The sequence below is a fragment of the Anopheles cruzii genome, chromosome 3 (assembly GCF_943734635.1).
Source record: "Anopheles cruzii chromosome 3, idAnoCruzAS_RS32_06, whole genome shotgun sequence".
In the NCBI taxonomy this organism is placed as follows: Eukaryota; Metazoa; Arthropoda; class Insecta; order Diptera; family Culicidae; genus Anopheles; species Anopheles cruzii.
Window position 1 is genome coordinate 21,975,492 of NC_069145.1, and position 19,974 is coordinate 21,995,465.

Consider the following 19,974-nt stretch of genomic DNA (forward strand, 5'->3'; position numbering starts at 1 on the left):
CCGGTGCCGTGGGACCTTCCACACGGTGACCGGTTGGTCGATGGAAATAAATTAGTTTCCTGTCCCAGCTTCCTAACCCTCACTTACCACGCGCGCGTGTGTGTGTTTGTGCGTCCAAGGCTGTAGAGGACCGGCCGTTGCTTCCTCTTCCTGTTCATCTTCCCACGGCCGATCGGAGCTGTTTGCCACCGAAAAGTCTAAGGCCTCCCCACAGTTGGTTGGACACTTCTGGTTTCGATTTCTGCTGGCTCATTGTTGTCCTCACGATCCACACGTGAATTTCTGGACACCAGTCACCAGGCCAAAGTATGGCAGGTGATTGCATTATTTTTTCAGACCCCACCACGATGACTGTCCACGAGCATCGGTTTGGGCCGTAAACAGAACCGTGGCGAAGGTTGCCCCCTTTTGGTGCGCAAATGCAACATACTGTAGCCCCGAGGGTCATTGATTCAAACGCTTCCAGTAATCGATCTGCGGGCCAGATCCATCTCGGTTCTAACTCTTCTTCTGGCCATGCCCCGGGGGTGCCCCGAGATCTCCGAAAACGCTGATACCGATCTTGGAACCCGAGTGGAATGTCCCGGTGGCGATCTTCAGAAACCGCAGCTCCGAACGCAGCCCGCTAGCGATCGGCTAGCGATCCCCACACATCCCGCTAGGCGGGTGGGGGGCGGAGCGGAAAGAAACGACCGAGAGCATGAAAGAGGGAACCAACATCGAAACCCGTCTCGATCGATCCGAGAGCGGCGCGCTCTCCGGTACATACTTATACTTACGGACCGAAGGCGGCGGGCTTTAGTTGGGCTCGAGCTTTTGGCCGCGCCAGGTGATCTCGCAATCCGTCCCGGTGTGTAAGCGAACCGTTGGAAAAGCGTTGATAGCAACGGTGTCTGTGTGTGCGCGTGTGTGTGCGAACGTCTCCCGGAGAAACGGGACTCTGCTGAAGAAGAGCTCTCGGGCTGGTGTCGAGTGCGCGCGCGCTCCGAACGGAAAGTGAAGTAGTTTACCCACACGAAAACGGGACTCCGGTTCCCCGTTGTCCCCGTTGCAGGCGATATGTGGTGAATGCAGCAGCAACAGCATCCACAACATACCAACCCCAAGTGTGCCCCACCCCCCGTGTGTGTGTGTGACATACAAACCAAAACCCGGGCGACCGACACCGAGGTCCGCGCCTCTGATAACCTGAAAGTGGAAGTACTGCGGAGCAGGAGCAGCAAGCAGTGAGGGTCCCGATCCAGGACCCGTTACGAAAGCCCGTCCGAAGATGCCTGTGTCCAGCCGGGCCGGACAGCGATCGAGAGTGATCGTCGGGTCCGTAGCGGTTGCGCTCGCAACGATCTGTAAGTTTCTGCCACGTGACGCAGGGAGCTCCCCACCGTAAACCTACTCCCAAAACCCCCATCTTGGCTTCTCGGACTTTGGACTTGGCCGGAGCCCAAAAGTTTGATCATTACCGGTCGCTTGCAGCCGAAATGAAAGGCGGGTTCGGTTTTTGGGTCAATTGTGGCTCGCTTGGCGGCGTGCCGTGCGGGGCGCGACACTGCGGGGAGTGTTCTGTGCGGTTCGTCCGGCCCGAAATCTCCTTTCCCGGGGTTCCCGGTTCCCGCCATCGGAGGGAGGGACTCTCGGCGATGAAATGTGTTACAAGTGGAGTAGTCCCCGCTGTGCCCGGGTGCAGCTGAGGTCCAACGCCATCCGCGGTCCGCTGGTCGACTCCGGCCATATCCGGGGATTGTGGCGCAAATTGCCGTGTGCTCCTTTCCTACTTCGATCGGGTATCGGGGCCCCCGCTGGCCGGGGTCAGGGGCCCGCCCCGCACGCTGGACTTCCTCGCCCGTACATTTCTGCACGCCACGCGCCGCGGATCATAATTAGTAGCTTGGTGGTGGTGGTGGTGGTGGTGGTGCGAGAGTGAGTACAAAATTTTACCAACCGCCAGCCCCAGCAGACCCAAATATGCTAGACACCGATTCCGGGCCGAGGCCCGGTATATCGAGCACCGACGTGCTGGTGGCCAACTTTTGGTCCGCTTCTCTCTTTCCGTCTTCCTGCTGCTGGCGCGGCTCTCGCTCGGCGCGCGCGCCCAGCTCGGCACCAGGAAACTAGTTAATCGGTCCCGGGTTACCTCCTTTCCCGGTTTGCTTTCACGCCCGGCGCACCGTGGCTCGCTGATGTGGTCCACGGCCACGGCGGGGGGTGCCTGGCCATCTTGCGTTCTCAGTCTTTCGCAGGCTCCGCTGCGGACGAGGCCGACGACAGCTCGACGACTTCTGTTGGGCCTCGATCCTCGGCCTCGATTTTGTGCTCCTTCCTAGGAAGTCCAACCGTTACCGGGCTTGACCATATCACCGCCCGGTTGACCGTGAAATGATTTGAATAACTACACACGCGCCAGGTTAGACTTCCCGGGGGCTCGCCAAAGCGTAACTAACCATTCCGAAAAAGGGAAATTTCGACCCAAATCTGGTGGCGTTCGGACGGATGTTGTTGTTTCCATTAGCGCCGCACCCGTGGCCCGTGCGGCTTTGGTGGTTTCGGTGGTGAAGCTTTTCGCAATTAATGCCTACTCGGTGGCTCTCTTGTGGCTCTTGGCTCTTGGTTCGCCGGTGGGTGATCTGGAGCGTGCCACATGTGGTTTGTGTATGGGAGCCCCCGCCGCCGCCGACGACAGTTCGGCTAACCTTGGCGGTGGTGTAAAATATGACCATTTTGTGACTTTCTTCGTGCCGTGGATGGAGCGCTTTTCATTTTCTCCTCCGGAGAAATTGTTCCATAAAACCAAGAAACAAAAAAACAAAAACTAGCGAAACTCGTCACCGTTCGTCCAACCCTGGTGCGCCGCGGGGCAGCCGTAATGAGGCCAGATTGGTTCGGCGCCAGTGCCAGCGTTTAATAACAGTGATTAATAAGTCATACAGCCAGCAACACACAGTCACAGACAAAACGGCCCGGGCGGAACCGAAAATTGGAACTAAACGAAATATGTGGCCTGGCCGGTCGGCCGGCCGGCCGGATCATCGTTAGTCTATGGAAAGTAACGACCGAATGAGTTCTGTATTTTTAGTCACAATTTGCTAGAGATGCTTCTTTTTTTAAGCCTGGACACCAGCTGGCTGGAGTTTCGCAACAGATCGAGAACCTTCTCGACCGTGACGGCTGGAGAGAGATAAAAGGCGCAGTATCCATGAACTTCAAACCATGGACTTTTCTGAGAGGAAGATGTTCGCGAATATGGCCGTGGATGGGCTCAATGAAAGAGTGTGTCAAAACCTGTCAAACAAGCGCTGGCCCGCCTGTGGCAAGGTGTCTAACCCCCGTGCAAAAGGCAAATTAATTGTGCATCTTCGAGCGTCTTCGCAACCTCCTTCTCCGGTGCTGGAGAGAATGGCACGGCGCACGGAGTCCGTTCGACACCGTTCGTAGGGGCAAGTGCTGCTATTTATCAAAGGTTAAAACGATTATGCAAATACGGCGGCACGGCGGCGGTATGGTGGTTGGTTTTTGTTTGCTGTGGGCTCTCCTCTCTCGCCTCACCGATCGCAGTACCTTAACACGATCGCATCGCAAGCCGTGAGAAATTAGCCGCCGTTCGCACCGATCACCGCGAGACAGCGAGAGGCACTTCGCGGGGCGCGGGGATGGTCAGTTTCGCACCGTAGAACCGTGATGATCAAAGGCCAACCACAGCCATTCAGGCAGCCGTCCCGTTTGCACCGAAGGCACCACACGTCCACCTGCGGGGCGACCGACTTCTTTCGACTGCTAAACAGATGGGCTTTGGCTGGAAGCGAAACTATGACACGGGCCACACGGTGGGAGGAAAAACAGGGAACGTGTTTGACAGATCTGCTCATCAATTAAGGCACGGGTCCACGGGAGAGTATTGCGAAGGATGCGACCTGGCTGCCGGTCACCGTGGGTCTCGGTCTCAAGATCTCCGTGTGTCGAGTCTCTCGAAGATGGCTTTAATGGGTGGCCAGCTTCAAGTCTGTTTGTGCGGCTTCCTTTCCCTTTTTTATCACCTTTTATTGCCACCCATTCTCCACACAACGCAACGCATATCCATCCAAAGGCCCGCTGCCGCAGCCTTTCCGTCCGACAGGAGAAGCAATAAAAACGTGGCCAGCAGCAAATCAATACCACGGCCGCCGAAATGTGTTTTGCGTGTCACATTGCGGCAAACAAGAAAAAAAAAAAAAAAAAACGAAACGGTTGACAAAGGTTCCTTTCGCTTTCACATCAAAGTGGGGACACATCTTGGTACTTGGCACTAGACCTGTGGCTGACGGTGGGTTGTTTTTCTAACTACCCATTTGGCTTTGTATCTCTCTGTCCTTCCTTCTTTCTTCGAAGGAGTCTTCGTTGTTGCTAGGCAACGCGGACGGGTTATAAAATGGTACTGTTTATTGCTTTGCCTCCTTGTTGTTGGCCAATAAAGCCTGGACGATCTATCAAACGCAAGATCGTTATCCTATCAATAAAGGTCTCCGGCGAGGCACAGGGTAAAAGGTGCGTCAAGCCGGTGCTCCGGTTTTAAGCCACCGTGCTCGGTGTAGGGTCTGGAAAGGGCAAACATGCCGACCGCTTGTGTAAGCCGGCCAGCCGTGTGCCGGTGCGTGTAATGTCGGCAAAGCGCTAAGATCGTCGGTACATTCCAGTAGATTTCCCAAGGTGCATTGGCCGACTCCTGTCACTTCGAAAAGCATCGCTCGTTCACTTGTGGGCAGCTTCCGTGGCTTCTAATCATAACCGGTTCAAAACGATTCCTGTGATCCACTGCTACGCCGATGATCGCTAATCAAGTTCGCGATCGCTTGAAACCGGGAAGCATCACCTATTACATCATTGACCAGCGCGAGGTTCTACGCCACCCAGCGATATGGTAATCCGCAGTCACGTCCACCGGACCACACCGGATCCATGGCGTTATCCGCGCGATCGATCGGCAATCTGCCGTTCGGTTTCGAGCGGGGGACCTTTGGGTTCTCCTCCCGCGCACACAGGACCGCGGGCGTCGAGAGCGCACCAATAAAGCGTGCCTCCGTTGCGTAACGTTTATGAGCGTGTCGCAATCGACCGCGTTGCCGTGTCGCCGTGTTTTTTTTCCAATATCCTCTTTTTCGTTCGCCATTTCGAGCCTCGCGAACCTCGGCGGATGAGGTAAGCGTCCTCGCGACCCAAACCGTCGTGCATCGATTGCTCTTTGCCACGCCATGCTATGCAAAGTGTGGGCTCCCCGTGAGAGCGAGCGGCATCGGCCTTGAAAGTATGCGCCGGACGGGCTCGGGCCATAAAGCATCGAAAACCCGACGGCGGCTGCTGCACCGATAAGGTCAATGGACCACCGGCGTCACCGCGGTTGCCCAGCTGGACTTTCACCCATAATGAGCACTCAAAACGCGAAAGGTACTAAAAACAGGCGAAATGCCCGATGCCGGGGGAATGCATCGCCCTGAAGCACTGCTATGATGGATGAGTGATTGGCCGTTAGGGGGAAGAATTCGACCAACCTAGCGACCCGGGCCGGGCGAATATCACTTTTGCTTTCTTTCACCGGCCGGAGCAGAAGAAAGTTTTCACACGCCCGGCCTGCCGCCAGATCCCGACCGGAGACCGGACGCTAATTACCTTCCTGGTTGTCGCTTCCATCTGTCGTCGGTGCTCTTGGCGATAGGAAATTCCTCGCCAAGTACCATTAGTAGCCCCGGGATACCTTAAACACAATCAATCAAACGACTGACGATGGCGGGACGGGTGTTGGGGCGCGGGGGGAGGAATGGTATACTCGGCCAGACTAACAAAAAAAAAGACCCTTCAACCTCGCGCTTCAATCAAAAACCCGCTCGAAACACTGTCACCCCAACGTCACCAAACAAATTAATCTTCTCTCTCTCTCGGTGCCTGTGGTTATCTCTGTCTGTCGAAGGCCCGTTTCGAGAAAGCCAAACGAAAGTGATTTGCTTTCTTTCCGGTACTCCGGAGACCACACAGGCCCCGGAGAAGAATGTGGCGACTGGCGGCGCGCGATCCTTCTCGCGCCGGGAGTATTTGGGGGTCCGACTCAAATCCGGGCGTCTTCGGGGTCCTCGGGGTTTGCCTTAGGCTGTCAGTGTCAGTGTCAGCAAACACAAAACGAAAGGGAAAATCCAATTAAATAAAGACAAGAGTTTTTCCCTGCTGCCCTGGAACCGGTTTAATCGGGAATGAGCATTGGGTTCAGAGGCGAACCCTAATGACCATTACTCAAGCCACCGGCCTGCAAGTAATGGAGATAGCCGAGGGTTCGTTTTACTAACCATCCCACCGCGTGTTGCAGGTCTTGTGGCAGGTCGAGCCAACGGGCTACAGGGATACTACGGTACCAAGATCGCCGATCTCACCGAGCTGCACCACGGTGTGTCCGGTTCGGTGTACGCGGTCGACGCGCGTACGCTCTTCCTGAAGAACTTCAACTACGATGGCGAAGGGCCAGGTAAGTAGTGCTCCCTCGGCCTCCCAGACTCATATACGCGTGACCCCAAACTAAAATTACATTTTCGCCAACGTCCAGCGGCCTACTTCTACGTCGGCAATACGCGCGCTCCGAGCAACAAGGGCGCGCACCGGCTACGCGACGAACGGGGTCGTACCGGTGTGCTGAGGAAGTATCGTAATGAGGACATCACCCTATCGCTGCCGGAGGGCAAAACACTGCGCGACATTCGTTGGTTTTCGGTGTGGTGCGATGACTTTTCGGTTAACTTTGGTGACGTGCAGATCCGCAACGAGCTGGACTTTCCGCGCCCGACCAAGATCGCCGGTCTGAGCGGCGTGCATGACGTTGCTTCGGACAACATCGTGATCGTCGATGCGCAAACCCTGCTCATACCGAACTTTAGCTACGACGGTGAAGCTCCCGGTAAGTGCCGGCGTCTTTCCATAACAGAGATCAGATCTTGGAACTGGATTCAATGGGGGAAAGTAATGTACATGTTCCACCGGTCCGCGTACCCGTTCTCGTAGATGCCAAGTTCTGGGTGGGCCGTGGACCGACGCCGACCTCGCAGGGTATCCGGATACCGGACGAGAACGGGAAGGAGACTCCGCTCCGGCGGTACGACAAGAAGACGATCGTGCTGACCCTGCCGGGCGATCTGACCGTGTTCGACATCGGCCACTTTGGCGTGTGGTGCGAGGCGTTCACCGTGGACTTTGGGCACGTGCGCATCCCGGACCAGATCAACGTGCCGCCGTCGCTGAAAATGTTGGGCATCAGTCCGCAGGTAACTACTGCTGCCGGTGGCAGCAAGCGACGCAAACCCACCCACCGACCATCCGCTTCCGGCAACGGTAGCTCCGGTGGGCTACTGGACTACGTCGGGTCGCTGCTGTTCTAGTGGCATCTCTAACGCCTCGGGCACCGGATATGGCTCACTCGCTCACACTTACCAACACCCGGCACCTCACATGTACCATATTCGGGGTAACCCTGGGGGGCGATTCACCCAACACCGTCAGCACTGCTAGCACCATACTCACAACTACTCGTGTAACACTAGTAACTTCCACGCCATCAAGAGTCAGTTGTTCTACGTGCAGACCACTTCATACTCTGTTTCGCGATCCTGCTTTCATTCGTCGACACTTTCATCCCGCTCGAAGGCCCCGTTCTTAATGTCGTTCTGTGTCTTCCCATTCTGCTTTCGTTTACAGCGATCGCGTGTGTATAGTGATCAGCAAACAAACTATCAGAACTGGTAGATTCCTACCACCCCCGGAAGGGGGTGGACCGTACATCCTAGGCTGTAGGTTTAAGATTATTTAATTTCCTTTTATACCCGATGCGATCACCACGTGTCGTTACGGAACTCTGTTCTATAATCCTGTAAAATTACTTGCAGAGGTTCTGCCTAATTGGACCTATGGGACTAGTACATGTTAGGAATGTTTCGATTGTATTACATTAGCCTCCCCAGCCTGGCCTCAAAATTGTCTCCATTCCATGAATGTTCCAATAGCACCAGCTCGTAACTTACCGCAACCAACAACTGTACCCAGTAGGAGGAAATAAAGACCAGACTCTCACGACCAAGCTCAGAGCAACGTTAACCCGTTACTTACTACCATTTGTGACAGCTCCTTAATCTTGTACTCGCCACTCGTAACTGCCGTAACAGTGTACTGTACTATGTACGTCATCGGAGCGTCGAATAACGTAATAAAGGCAGAGCAACTATATCCTGGAAGCAAACCACCTAAAACCCGTGTCTTCTGTCGTTGGCTGTCCGGTTCCGCTTGCTTTGTTGGCTGCTGCTTCCTTGTCAATACGCCCGAGCTGTCAGTGAACTAGTTTGTGTAATTTGCAGCTCGGTTTGGGGGCAATTAACTAATCCCGTTGGCCGGTGCCGGGGCCGCCATACACCCCGCCGTCCAGCAACACTCCCAGGCTTGACGCGCACCGGTGCGCGCTCCGTGCGCTCGTATCCGAAGCGGATTGGAATGCTGGCCGAAGGCGTTAGTGTGTTTTGCATTGTTTTGTAAATAATTGCTCGCATTCGAGTGCGCGGTGAGTGTGTGTGTGTTATTAGCACGCAACTGGCAGCCGGCAGTGAAACTGGCGATCAGCGCAGATCGATCAGCGAACTCCAACGGTTGTTATCAGTCGCTGGCTGGTGCGCGGGCGTAAGTATGAAGTCTTTCGGAAGATGATTTAATTAGTTGTATAATGCGTGTGGTGTAGCGCAGCGAACCGGCTGCGTAGTGTAAATAGTAGCCTTTTTGTGTAGCTATAGTACGGCTAGTAGGCTAGGCCGGCAGAAGGTGGAGGACGCCGTAATTATCGCGCCATTACTGCCACTGGATTGTAACGCTTCTGGGCAAACTAAGCGCGAGGTAACGCTTGACGCAGTACCGCTTGGCTCTATTGAATTCAAAACGGCTGCCCTTTCGTGTACCAGAAGTAAAGTCTACGGAAATTAAAATGCGTTTCCTTTTCTATTGTGTCTCCCAAAACCATTGCCAACAAATTGCATCCTCAAGTCGAAACTGAACTGTGAAGTGCTGCTGGAGGAGCTATCGTTCGAGGTCCGTTGGGCCGTCGCCGGTGAGAGTGTGGTCGTGCAGTTGGTTGCCAAACTAGGTAAGAGAGTCTTTTGTCCATACGACCACAAGACGGTGCTAGAAATTCGGTCATTTTAAAACTGGTGCTCTATCCGGGTTTCCTAGATGACGGTGAGTACATGTCTTTCGGCGTGTCACCGAATCCACAGCAAAGTCAGATGGTCGGTGCAGACGCGGCTGTCGTTTGGGTCGATAAGTCGACCGGGAAGGGCTTTGCGCAGGATTACTACCTCGATGCCAAGTCGCAGTGCTCGGGAGCCCGTGGTAGCTGCCCCGATACGCGCATCACCGAAAACAGCAACTCGATCCGTTTGCTCAACGCGGCCATGGTGAACGGGTACTCGATCGTCACCTATCAGCGGCCGCTACGGGCATCGGATCACCTGGATCTCGCGATCTTCACGAACGCGTCGCAAGCGATCGTTTGGGCGGTGGGACCACTGAACCAACGGTACGAGGTCTCGTACCACTCGCACTACCTGAAGGGTAACAAAGTGATCGACTTTGGGCGTCAACCGTACTGGAACTGTCCGACGCCCGAGACCGACCAGAAGCAGCAGTCGGATCGACTGAGTGGACAGGCGCCGCAGAAACTGGCCCAGAACTATCCGGCCACGGGCAATCGACGTGAGGACGTGCCGAACGGTGTGCCGCAACGAAATCCGTCGCGTCCGGCCACGGCACGACCACCGGCGAAACCGGATGCCTGGGAGATTCCACCGATTCAGTGCTACGAGCCGGAGGACGGGGTGTTCTACGCTCAACTGGGCCCGACCGGCGGCAAGCACGGATACCCGTCGATCACAGGTAGGCGTACGAGCCGCGCTGTGGTCACGCTCGATCACTCACTTGGTTTACTTTCGCAGGCCATGTGGGCTGGGGTATCTCGTGGTACATCAACGGGCTGCTGATTCCGGAGGTCAATGTGGTGCGAGGCAAAACGTACACTTTCGTGGTGGAGGGTGGCCTGGATCCGAACGTGCCGGCCAAGTACCACCCGTTCTACATTACGGACGATCCAGTTGGCGGGTATGAGCATCAGTCGGAAGAGGATCGCAAGGTAAGTGCCATAGCGCCATCGCACTGCTTACGGAACTTTCGTTCACGCGTGGGGTTTCCACAGAACATACGCATCTTTGCTGGGGTCCATCGTAGTCGCAGCGGGAAGCTGATGCCGACCGGCGTGGGCCGTCTGTGCAACTGGACCCCCAATCAGGATGGTCCACCGGCGGACGAGTACCCGTCGTTCGGAGCTTATCAGCGGAGTCTGACGCTAAAGTGTGACAGTGGCGAACCGGGCATCATCACTTGGACGCCGGATGCGGACACCCCGGACACGGTGTACTATCAGTGCTACAGTCACCGTTACCTGGGCTGGCGCATCAACGTGCTCGATTCCTGCGACGTTGCCCAGCCGAGTGAGATTGACGAGGTGTACGCCGAGCCGAACGAGGGTATCTCGGCGGAGGAATCGATCCGGCACGAGTCGAAGGTTCTGCCGGCCGATAATTTCCTGCAGCAGCACGAGAACTTTCTGCAAAAGCACGAGATGGACTTGATCAAGCACCACAAGATGAACCCGGACACGAAGCCGGACCAGTACGACATCAATCTGGAGGAGCACCCGGAAATGACGCGCATCATCGAGGACGGTATCCGGGCGGCGGAAGAGTTGGAGGAGAAGCTAAAGGCCAACCAGACGATCACCGGTAACCAAACGGTGGTGGTCCATGGTGTGCACGGACCACACGGGCCTCCTGGCCCACCGGGACCACCCGGTCCCGGTGGTCACCGATTCCCAGGACCTGGCCCGTACCCGGGATCGGTGAAACCGATCCTGTCTTCTTCCGGACTGCCGGTCTATCTGCGCCCCCCGAATAGCGGCCCTATGTTCCGACCCGTGAAGCTTCCCGTACGCCGACCGATCGGCATGGAGCGACGTCCGGTGCAGGGTGGTGGTCGCCCAACGCGTCCCTTTGTCATTCCGCAGCCTTCGATGATCGTGAACCACTACCAGAAGCCGGTGGCTCCGTTGATGCGTCCGTTTGTCGGCAAGAACAAGATGCCGATCAAAGCGATCGCTCCGATACTGCTGCTGGGTGAACCGTCCGAGATAAAGGCTCCGTACCGGAAGCCGACGGTAGAGATGCTGATCGGTAAGCCACCGAAACCGATCCATGGCCATGGCAACGGGCTTCAGGGATCTTCACCGGCAGGGCCGCCGTTCACCATGCCCGACATGCCGCCCCATCTGATGACGGTGAATCTGAAGAAGAACGAACCGGTGCCGATCACACTTCCGATACGGCACACCGGTAAGCCGGTGAAGGACTCGCTGAAACCGAACATCAAGCCGATCTTCAAGATTCCGTTCTCCGATGTGCCCGAGCAGAAGGTATCGTACGATGGGTTGGCCGCCAACCATGGATTTATGCCGAGCTCGGTGGTGGTCGAGAGCGGCTTTAAGCCGATCTATCGCCGGAAGGATGACTATGATGCCGAGTTCGAGGACAACCGGGCGCACGGGTTCCTGCGGCGTCAGGATGATGATATAGACGAGGCGATCGAAAGCGACGCCCTGATGATTCACGATCAGGACGAACCGGTCAAGCAGACGTTCGAGCCGATGTTCATACCGTCGCCAATGGACAGTATGGCGATGGCGCAGGTAAAACCGGCCGGAGCCACCGGCAGTACACGGCGTAACGTGGAGATCCTGCCCGACGAAACGGCCGACGTGGTCGACGATCGAGACACGCTGGCGGCTGCCAATGAGCGAGTGGACCCATACTACCTGCCCCCGATCGGGACCGATGGATCGGTGGTGTCCTTCGATGGGAAGGCCGTGCTCGATGTCTCGCTGCTGGACGGTCCTTCCGAAACGTCCCACGGCCAACCCTTGCCACCGTCTGGTGGTTCCAAGACGGAGCAACTGGTTCGTGAGGTGCCCCAGTTCGGACCATTCCGTGGGGAGGTTCCGCCGATAGCGGACTACCTCGCGCCGGACACGGTCGCCATCTACGGAACGCGTGGTGCGGCGGCTGTTCCGGCCCCGGTTTCCGAGTACGCGAATCCACTGCTGCCGGGAGGTATCAGTCCGCTGGACGGAATGGCGAACAGTGGCGAACAACAACAGCAAGCGGCCGACAAACCGATCTCGACCAAGCTGTCCATCGTGAAGCCGAGCAATCGGGATGACAGCTCGCAGGAGGGGCGCAACGCGCGCAGCAAACGATCACCGCACCACCACCCGGACCATCACGGAGACAGCCACGATGACGGCTGGCAGCCTCCGATGGTCCCAGCCAGTGGGGCCAGCTGCAGAACGATCGCCGGTGCTCTGCTGGCCGTCGTTCCTGCGCTCCTGGTTCGGTGAACATTGCTGGGTTGGGCGCCCCACTAAACGGTTCCCGTCGTCGGGGCGAGGCAGTATTAGCGGTACAGCGGAGACGGTTACTTTAGGCTTATAATTTTATTTAAAACACACACACACAAAACATCGATTGACAGTGGAATCCATTTTGGGAGGTTGTAGGATCGTAAATTAGGCCTGACACAAAAAACGGAGTCTACCGGACGCGCCAAGCTTCGCGTATGTTTCTGGGTGCTCGAGTTCAGACTCGAAATATCTTGTGAATTGTAAATAAAGATGGATATCCTTCACATACGAATCGTTCATATCGTGTTGGGTTCTTTTAATTCTTCATCGGCAGGGTTCCACCAGGGGTTAAGAAAAGGTCGGTGAAGTCTACAGTTTTACTAAATGTAAGGTAATGGTCATAAAAAAAATTACACGATCCATCTTTCAAAACACATTTCTTGGCCAGTAGTGCTCTTTTTCTTCGAACGTTCCAACGATTCTTTCGAACCGAAAGTATCTCGTTGTACGAAAGCGCCTTCCGCTACTTTGTATAGGGCCTTCCAAAGGAACTTCATGGGTTAGATAAAACTATAAAACTACAACAACATCCTAATACCCTGGTAGTAACCCTAGCTTCAATCCATCGCGTGAACAACACACAGAATATAGGATTCAATCAGTTTCTCAAATAGTGTCAATATTGATGGCGTTATACTATCGTTAGTCTGGTAGAGCTGAACATCACACTTTCCAGCACAGTGTTGAAAAGCAATAAAGTCGTCTTCAGTTCTTGACCTACATAATTATGGAGTACGTTACTCATCAGTCTGTGAATGTCTTTGACAGCTGGTAGTGTTTTCCATCAAATCTTCAACCGACGGCGCAGCAATCGAATGATCTCCTCCTGGCCCAGCATGTTAGCGTAGTGGAGCGGTGTGAGCCGCAACCGATCCTTCACCTTCAACCGGCACTTACGCTCCAGCAGGTGACGCACGATATCCACCGAGGCGCCCATATACAGCGCCCGAAAGATCAGCGTCCAGTGGCACCACCGATCGCGCGTCTCCAGACTAATGCCCTGCCCGAGTACGTACTTCACCATCGCCAAATCGTCCGTGTCGATGGCGTAGTGTCCGATGCCCATACCGACGCAGTTCTGGGCGTGCAGATTGGCACCGCGCTCGATGAGGAGTCGCAGGATCGTAAGATTGCGCCCGTACACTGCCAGGTGAAGCGGCGTGACGTGCGTATCCGGTACGCCGAGATCGATGTTCGCGCCGGAATCGAGCAGCGCATTCACCAGCTCCAAACTGCCACTGCGGACTGCCAGGTAGAGGAAGGTTTCGCCGTGTACCGGCACGTTGACGAGCTCGGGTGCCGCGTACAGCAGCCGCCGGACGAGAGTCGGTTGACACTTCTTCACCGCCCGGTAGATACCCATCGTCGACGGCACGTTCGGCAGGGTGCAGGCCTTGAAGATGGGCGACTGATAGACGTAGTGGAAGTCGGCCCCGTCCGCCGGCTGGTGGAGGATGCTGGCCCGGAACGAGTAGCACAGGTTCTGCTCCAGGTTGCGCACCGTCACGGTGGTCGCCGTGCTCCAGTGCACCGTTTGCCACCGGTCGCGCTTCACGCTGTAGCACTGCTCGATCTTGTACAGTTCGAATGGCACGTCGAGCGGGTTGCGGAACGTCCAACGGAAGGTGATCGTTGAAGTGGTTTGCTTGACGAGCGACACCTCGAACCAATCGTCCGATGCCAGTGCCTTGGCCGGCATCGTTTTGAGTTTTCCGTTCGCGTTCGGTCGATTTGAACACGGTTTGCGTTTGGTCGATAAAATGGCGCTATGACGTTGCTAACGGTCAGCGGCGCGTGCGCCCCCCGGAACAATTCAAATTTCGAACGGTCGGTCGGGCAGCGCCATCTAGTGTGTGATGGCGTGCGTGAGCTTGAAAGCTCCGCTCGAGCAGATTCAGAAATTGCACAGGAAATTGGTTGACAGGAAATGGTGAATGGTTGTTGTGGCACAGTTTCTGTGATGATTTATTAGCCCCGGCGCGATGGAACTCATCCAAACACAATCATTGCACAACGGCCACGGCTGGCGGTGGTGGGGCGGAGCGTTCCCGCTCCCGATCCCTCGGCCGGGAAGCAAATGGAGTGTAAATTATTTACCATACCCTTAAATCAATATTCTTCCGCTTGGCATCACGGTTTCGCCGGCATCGCCGCTAAAAGGGGTGTCAAGTGGATCAGCGGTCCGACCGTCAGGAACTTCTCCAACAGAACTGGCCCGCTGCCTGCGTTTCCACTTATTTTCGGTCCCCGAGATCCGAGATTCCATGCACCGCTGGAGCGTGAAGGATATGCCCGGCCTCCTCCCGTGCGGTGCTCTGGACGACAGTTTGCTGGGGGCCGAGGTTTTTTTTGCCGTTGTTGCGCCGAAGACGGCCATGGTTGACCGACTTTGAGGGATGGCTGGACGGCTGGAAGAAAAAGGATTGATCCTGGTGGCTACAAGCCCTCGGAGGGTGCGGCTGTCCGTGTGTTCCTCCTGACGATGGATACGCACTTGTCGGGGTTACTTTTCGGGCCGGTGCAGACACAAAAAAATAGTTCTAATCAATCTTCATTATCACCACTCCGTTTAAGATGACCTCGGGTAGGGTTCCCTGGAGCAAGAGTAATTACTGCCTCGGCACAGCGTGGCCATACATGTCCAACACAACAGCTGTAATTGAAACGTATATTTATTAGCACAGCAGCACCGCGCTTTAACGCCGATAGCAGACACGTGGACCGGGTCTCCGGGTATTGCATTAACTACCGGGCCACGGGTGTGTGTTGACATCGGTGACGCTTCCTAATTTCCGGTTGCGGAATTAAATGCCCACTTTGATCTCCGGCAAACCGCCCGGAAGAGGGGGGGCGCGTTCTGTCGGACATATTCCACTTCCTGGGAGCCTATCCTCCGATGGCTCTGTTCCGATCTCTCTCAGATGTGAAGGAATGGAAAAAAACATTCCTATGTTTTCCGCTTATCGGGGAATGTTCGGGTTGTGTTGCGGTCTGCTGTTGAACGATAAATTTCCGCTTTATGAAAGTTTGGCTCGCCCGTGTGGCCAGTTTCGAGGACCCGGCTTTTAAGGCTTCCATTTTTGACACTTCCGTCTGCGAGAGGCGCAACCATCAACGGCGGCCGGCACTGACCGGCGAACGGAGACGGCGAGTACAATATTTCCGATCGGCCAAACGGCATCCATGAAATCGTCGTATAGTATTTCCGACCACGCCGCTCTGTCCTCGACGCGCCACCGGCTTCCTGGCCCGGGCCTGGGTGGAAGTTTATCTTCATTTTCCAGTATTTTCCAGCCGTGGGTCTTAGGGCCGGCCAGGGCGGAGAGCGAGTCGTGACTCGCTGACAATAACACCGACCGGACATTCTTTCATCCCGGGCAGTGTGTAATGGTGTGGGGAAGGAGGGTCGGTCGGAGCGGACCGTGGGTGTCATTGTTCTGTCCGGGCTTCCGCCTACCGCTTCCGGAGAATGCGGACAATGCAGTCAACTCGCCAACTCGAACCGGGGCCGGTCGGTCGGTAGCGATAGTTTTATGAAATGTGCACAACCGGTAAGATAATCGCTGTGCGGTATCCCGTATCCCGGTTTCAGGTCCGATCCGATCCATCGGGCGACGGGTTACGGTGGGCAGTCTGTGGTTTGGGGTGCTCGGTGTGACCAGCAATTGACATTTTTGAGTGGAGAAAATGGAAAATAAAACGTTCCCAACAAATAAAAGCGAACAAAATGGTCGCGCCGTTTTGCTCCCGTTCCGGACGTGCCACTTTCCAAGACCACAACTAGTCGTTTGATCGTCAAAGCCATTTGTCTGGGTCGGGTTTAGATGCAGATATCGGAGCGGTAGCCCGGTACGGTTTCCTTCTTTGACACTATACTTAGTCGACGCTTGCTCCGGAAGCGTATAGTGAACCCGTACCGGAGTTCCCATCTTCCTGGCGGGTCTTCCAAAGTTTGATTGCAACTCCCATGGAACCACTTTTTCCATTTCCGCCGCCGTGGTCCATTGGTGAGAAACTGATTTACGATCTCGGATGTCGTTCTATTATCTCAAATTTAGTGGAAAATAAAGGAACCGTTCGTCCGGTGCGCTAAAGTTCACACGCTGTGTCGTTGGCGCAAGCGATGCGGACGGTGTTCGGTGTTCAAACAAGTTAGGCACCATCTTTATGCTATACTTGAAATGGTCAGCAGTAAAGTAATTAATCGTATGAAAGATCGTCTGCCCGTGAATCAAGCTCAGCCGCATTGATTCTTTTGGGCAAAAGATTTTAAAGCAGCATTGAGTATATATGATATTGCATTCTTTAATGAACTTGAGAACGTTGCAACTCTATTATTACCGTGAATTTGATCAAAATGTTGTTGCAAAAATTGGTTAAAGATGTTTGAAGCTTACCGTGTGAATATTAGTCGAAGTGTAGTCAAAAACAGTGTATTTCACCAAAGGAAAAAGGTGGAACTCTCGCGTTCACCTACTCAGCGTTCAAATAAATAGACAACTTAAGGCAGACAACGACACCAAAAATAATGCTTTCAAATTAAACTGTCCTCGCGCGCGTAATGTGTGCGTTGATAAGACTCCAGCCGGAGATGGTGGACCTTTCGGGAAAATTGATTTTTCTCTTGCTCGGCCCAGAGGTGCCAAGATGGCGCACTGGGGCCGAGTTCTTTCAGACGGAAGGATTTCATCGCTGCCAGGACAGGGTGATACGACGGTTCTGGCCGATAAGTACCCGCCCTCGGACCGCCATTAAATTGTGTTTCGTTTTCTTGGCCACGTTTAGCGGCTGTCATCGTAAATATGGCATTAAACTAGAATGTGTTTATATCGGGTCCATTCGGTGTGCCGGTGTGGCTTTCGTGGTACCGGACTTCCCGCCGCGCCGAGGGGAATCGGTTCCATCGTAATTTCATGCAATCCTAAGTGCAAAGTTTGCTGAAGCCGCCAGGTATCGGGATGGTGGATGGTTCACGGATGGACATCAGCGTTCCAGGAGGCCAACGAAACCGTGGAGCTGGTTTATGTTCTGGTACCGACGCTATTTCTGACGGAGTTTTGTTTGCTCCCATTTGTCCTTTCGTCGGTCGGTGTATGTGTGAAAAAAAAGTTCCCAAGCGCGGTTTTCACACTTCCATGCAACACCTAACCATAATCTAACTTCGCTTCAAGGACGTGGTGTAAAGCAGTTTCTAATGTGAGCCACCCTTACGCAATCGGACCTCTGCTTGGTTCTTAATTTTTGAACATGTTTATTGATATCTGTTGTTTACATACAATTCATTTCTTGGTTATTCTTATAATTCAACATGCTTATGTTTATGAATCTTGATGCTCGTGAATGTAACGGATATCGCCGGGTATTGAAAAGTTTGTAGATGTCACTAGGAACAGAGTAAAAAGTCTCTGTGCCATTCTGAGATGATCCACCTTAGACTGTGCAGGTCTATTCTGTTCCAGAATTAGGATCGGTGACAAGTTTTATTTGATTTTCATTGTCTTTTTTCCCGTGCCACCCCGAGCTTCAGTGCTTCGTTCGTTCATTAAGTACTAAACGGCGGTCCTTTTCTATATCTTTAAGTAAAGTGTCATTTAATGATAGGCGAAAGGGCAGTGGTAAAAATTTATTATCATTTTTATTTTTCCGCGCTTCTTTCTGCGGCATAGGGCGTTGTATAAAATTGATTAAATTTTTTACGAACATTAAAAAAATTTACAGTTCCCTTTACTGGCGATGCTGAGACGTTATATTCTAAAATCATTGAAAAAGCTTCGTATGAAATGTGACATAACCTCCCACCGATGATCGTTTTAGTCCAGTTCCAGTCACTGTATCATCGATCTTGTTGTGCTTCGAAAATTCCGACATTTTCCCTCTTTCATGAAGTTAAAGTGTTCCGATTAACGACAAGAGCCTCGATTACATGGAGCATCCCAAAAATATGACTTGGTAGGCATAGTATCCCTTTAATAAAGTACACCTGCTTTACGAGAAGGGTTCAGAAGACCCAATTTTGCGAAAGGATTGGGTCTAAAAATATGTTTTGAACATTGAGCCTTTCTGTGAAGCGAACTCAAAGTGGGCGACCATCGGTTGATTACGCTAAAAGGGGGCTAGTTACGGGTAGTATTATGAAAAAAATAAAATTTCGTCCCTCATTTTGATAAGTGAGCCACTCCATTACGCTGATAACAAACGTGTCCATTCGGCTAGCAGATGGTGTCATTTTAGAAGAATCCTTTGCTTCCTGGGCCAGTAGTTTTTAAATAGAATAGGATGGGAGTTACTAATGTGCGATATTATCTCTTTAAAAATGTATTGATCCATTGGAATAATAACCGGGCCTTATCTGAATATCTAAAAATTTACGCTTTCATTGATATACTTCCAAAACATAGTTTTGTTAGGCTAATTCAGAAATTTTAATGTTTTTATAAACAGTAAAATTAAGACATTAGAGTGACAATGAGATGAGAAGGACATAAAACATCAATGAATAAGAGTTAAATATCACTTTAACCATTTCCCAGCCTCTCTTTAAGGCTGTCACAAAACATCTTAACTCTTTGGTCCACAGGGCGTTAGAGCAACATACTTTGCTTCCAAAAACCAAGCGTGAAACAGAAAACCATGTACGAGTGTTTGGTAAATTCAAGCCGGTTCTGTAACAGTAAGTTCTTCCTTTGCGATTCGGTCTCTTTAGTTCGATACGTTTTCTCGCGTAATACCATACTTCCGGCGCCAAAGCACGGCGTGGTTGTCAAGAACAATCGTCGTCGCCCCGTTTTCAAGAAGGCAACCGTCCCTTTTAACACTTGCACCCGACTGTCGGTGGCCTCCACCGCCGCGGCGGCTATGCCATATCAAAGAAGCATCAAAGCGAAAGCATACTTGAAGGCGTTGCACATTCGCGTGAAATGTCTTCCACGGCATAATCAAATTCGGAGTGAGCAAAGGGCGCCGGGAGGCAGGAGCGCGAAGAAAACGCCGGTAAAAGATGCTTGCAGCGGCGGCTTTAATATTTCCACACTTATTTACATACGCCCTTTCCGTTCCTTCGTCCGTTGTTTGAGTTTTTCCCTCACGGCCGCGGAAAAGCCACCAAGGCCTGAAGTGGCGGACGGATTTTCGAACCCGAAGGGTGCTGAAATGCAATAAACTAGCCGAACGGTGGAGGAAAACAAACCCGTTTAAAACTCGCCCGACGAGGAAATCGAGAAATGGTGTGAAAAGATATTAGGAAAAATGTCGCACTCCAAGTTCGCATTTCGATGTGGGTCGGCAAAAAAAAAATCAGATCGCACTTCGTTGGCAGCATAGGCGAAATTGAACTCTTTGAAGATTCGGTCCGAAGTTGGTGCCAGCGGGAGAAAGGGTAGAACCAAAATCAAAAGTGGAAAAAGTGACGAATAAATACGGCACGTAGATTT

At 53.4% G+C, this 19,974-nt stretch overlaps 2 protein-coding genes across 4 annotated transcripts; one reads left to right on the forward strand and one right to left on the reverse strand.

The window, feature by feature from the left end:
- The first annotated feature begins 840 nt into the window (after positions 1–840).
- LOC128275309 (protein Skeletor, isoforms B/C) lies at positions 841–12,770 on the forward strand. Of its 3 annotated transcripts, XM_053013769.1 has the most exons (9): positions 841–1,346; positions 6,323–6,478; positions 6,557–6,904; positions 7,009–7,268; positions 9,025–9,124; positions 9,211–9,912; positions 9,972–10,165; positions 10,229–10,838; positions 10,908–12,770. In XM_053013769.1, exons 1-9 carry the CDS (start codon positions 1,271–1,273, stop codon positions 12,479–12,481), a joined length of 4,020 nt encoding a protein of 1,339 aa, XP_052869729.1. In that variant the 5' UTR covers positions 841–1,270; the 3' UTR covers positions 12,482–12,770. The 3 variants fall into 3 exon arrangements, with proteins under 3 accessions (XP_052869729.1, XP_052869728.1, XP_052869730.1); XM_053013768.1 differs by having other exon boundaries at positions 10,229–12,770; XM_053013770.1 differs by lacking the exons at positions 9,025–9,124; positions 9,211–9,912; positions 9,972–10,165; positions 10,229–10,838; positions 10,908–12,770 and adding an exon at positions 7,699–8,204.
- Positions 12,771–13,328: 558 nt separating this feature from the next.
- On the reverse strand, positions 13,329–14,243 carry LOC128274290 (putative ankyrin repeat protein RF_0381). Its single transcript, XM_053012428.1, has one exon. It carries the CDS (start codon positions 14,241–14,243, stop codon positions 13,329–13,331), a length of 915 nt encoding a protein of 304 aa, XP_052868388.1.
- Between the last annotated feature and the right edge of the window lie 5,731 nt (positions 14,244–19,974).

Excerpts from the sequence above, each read along its gene's own strand:
- LOC128275309 (XM_053013768.1), top strand. The coding sequence starts at position 1,271 with ATGCCTGTGTCCAGCCGGGCCGGACAGCGATCGAGAGTGATCGTCGGG. Across the intron at positions 6,479-6,556 it reads CTACGATGGCGAAGGGCCAG|CGGCCTACTTCTACGTCGGC; the intron begins GTAAGTAGTGCT and ends GCCAACGTCCAG. Across the intron at positions 7,269-9,024 it reads TGTTGGGCATCAGTCCGCAG|TCGAAACTGAACTGTGAAGT; the intron begins GTAACTACTGCT and ends TGCATCCTCAAG.
- LOC128274290 (XM_053012428.1), bottom strand. The coding sequence starts at position 14,243 with ATGCCGGCCAAGGCACTGGCATCGGACGATTGGTTCGAGGTGTCGCTC.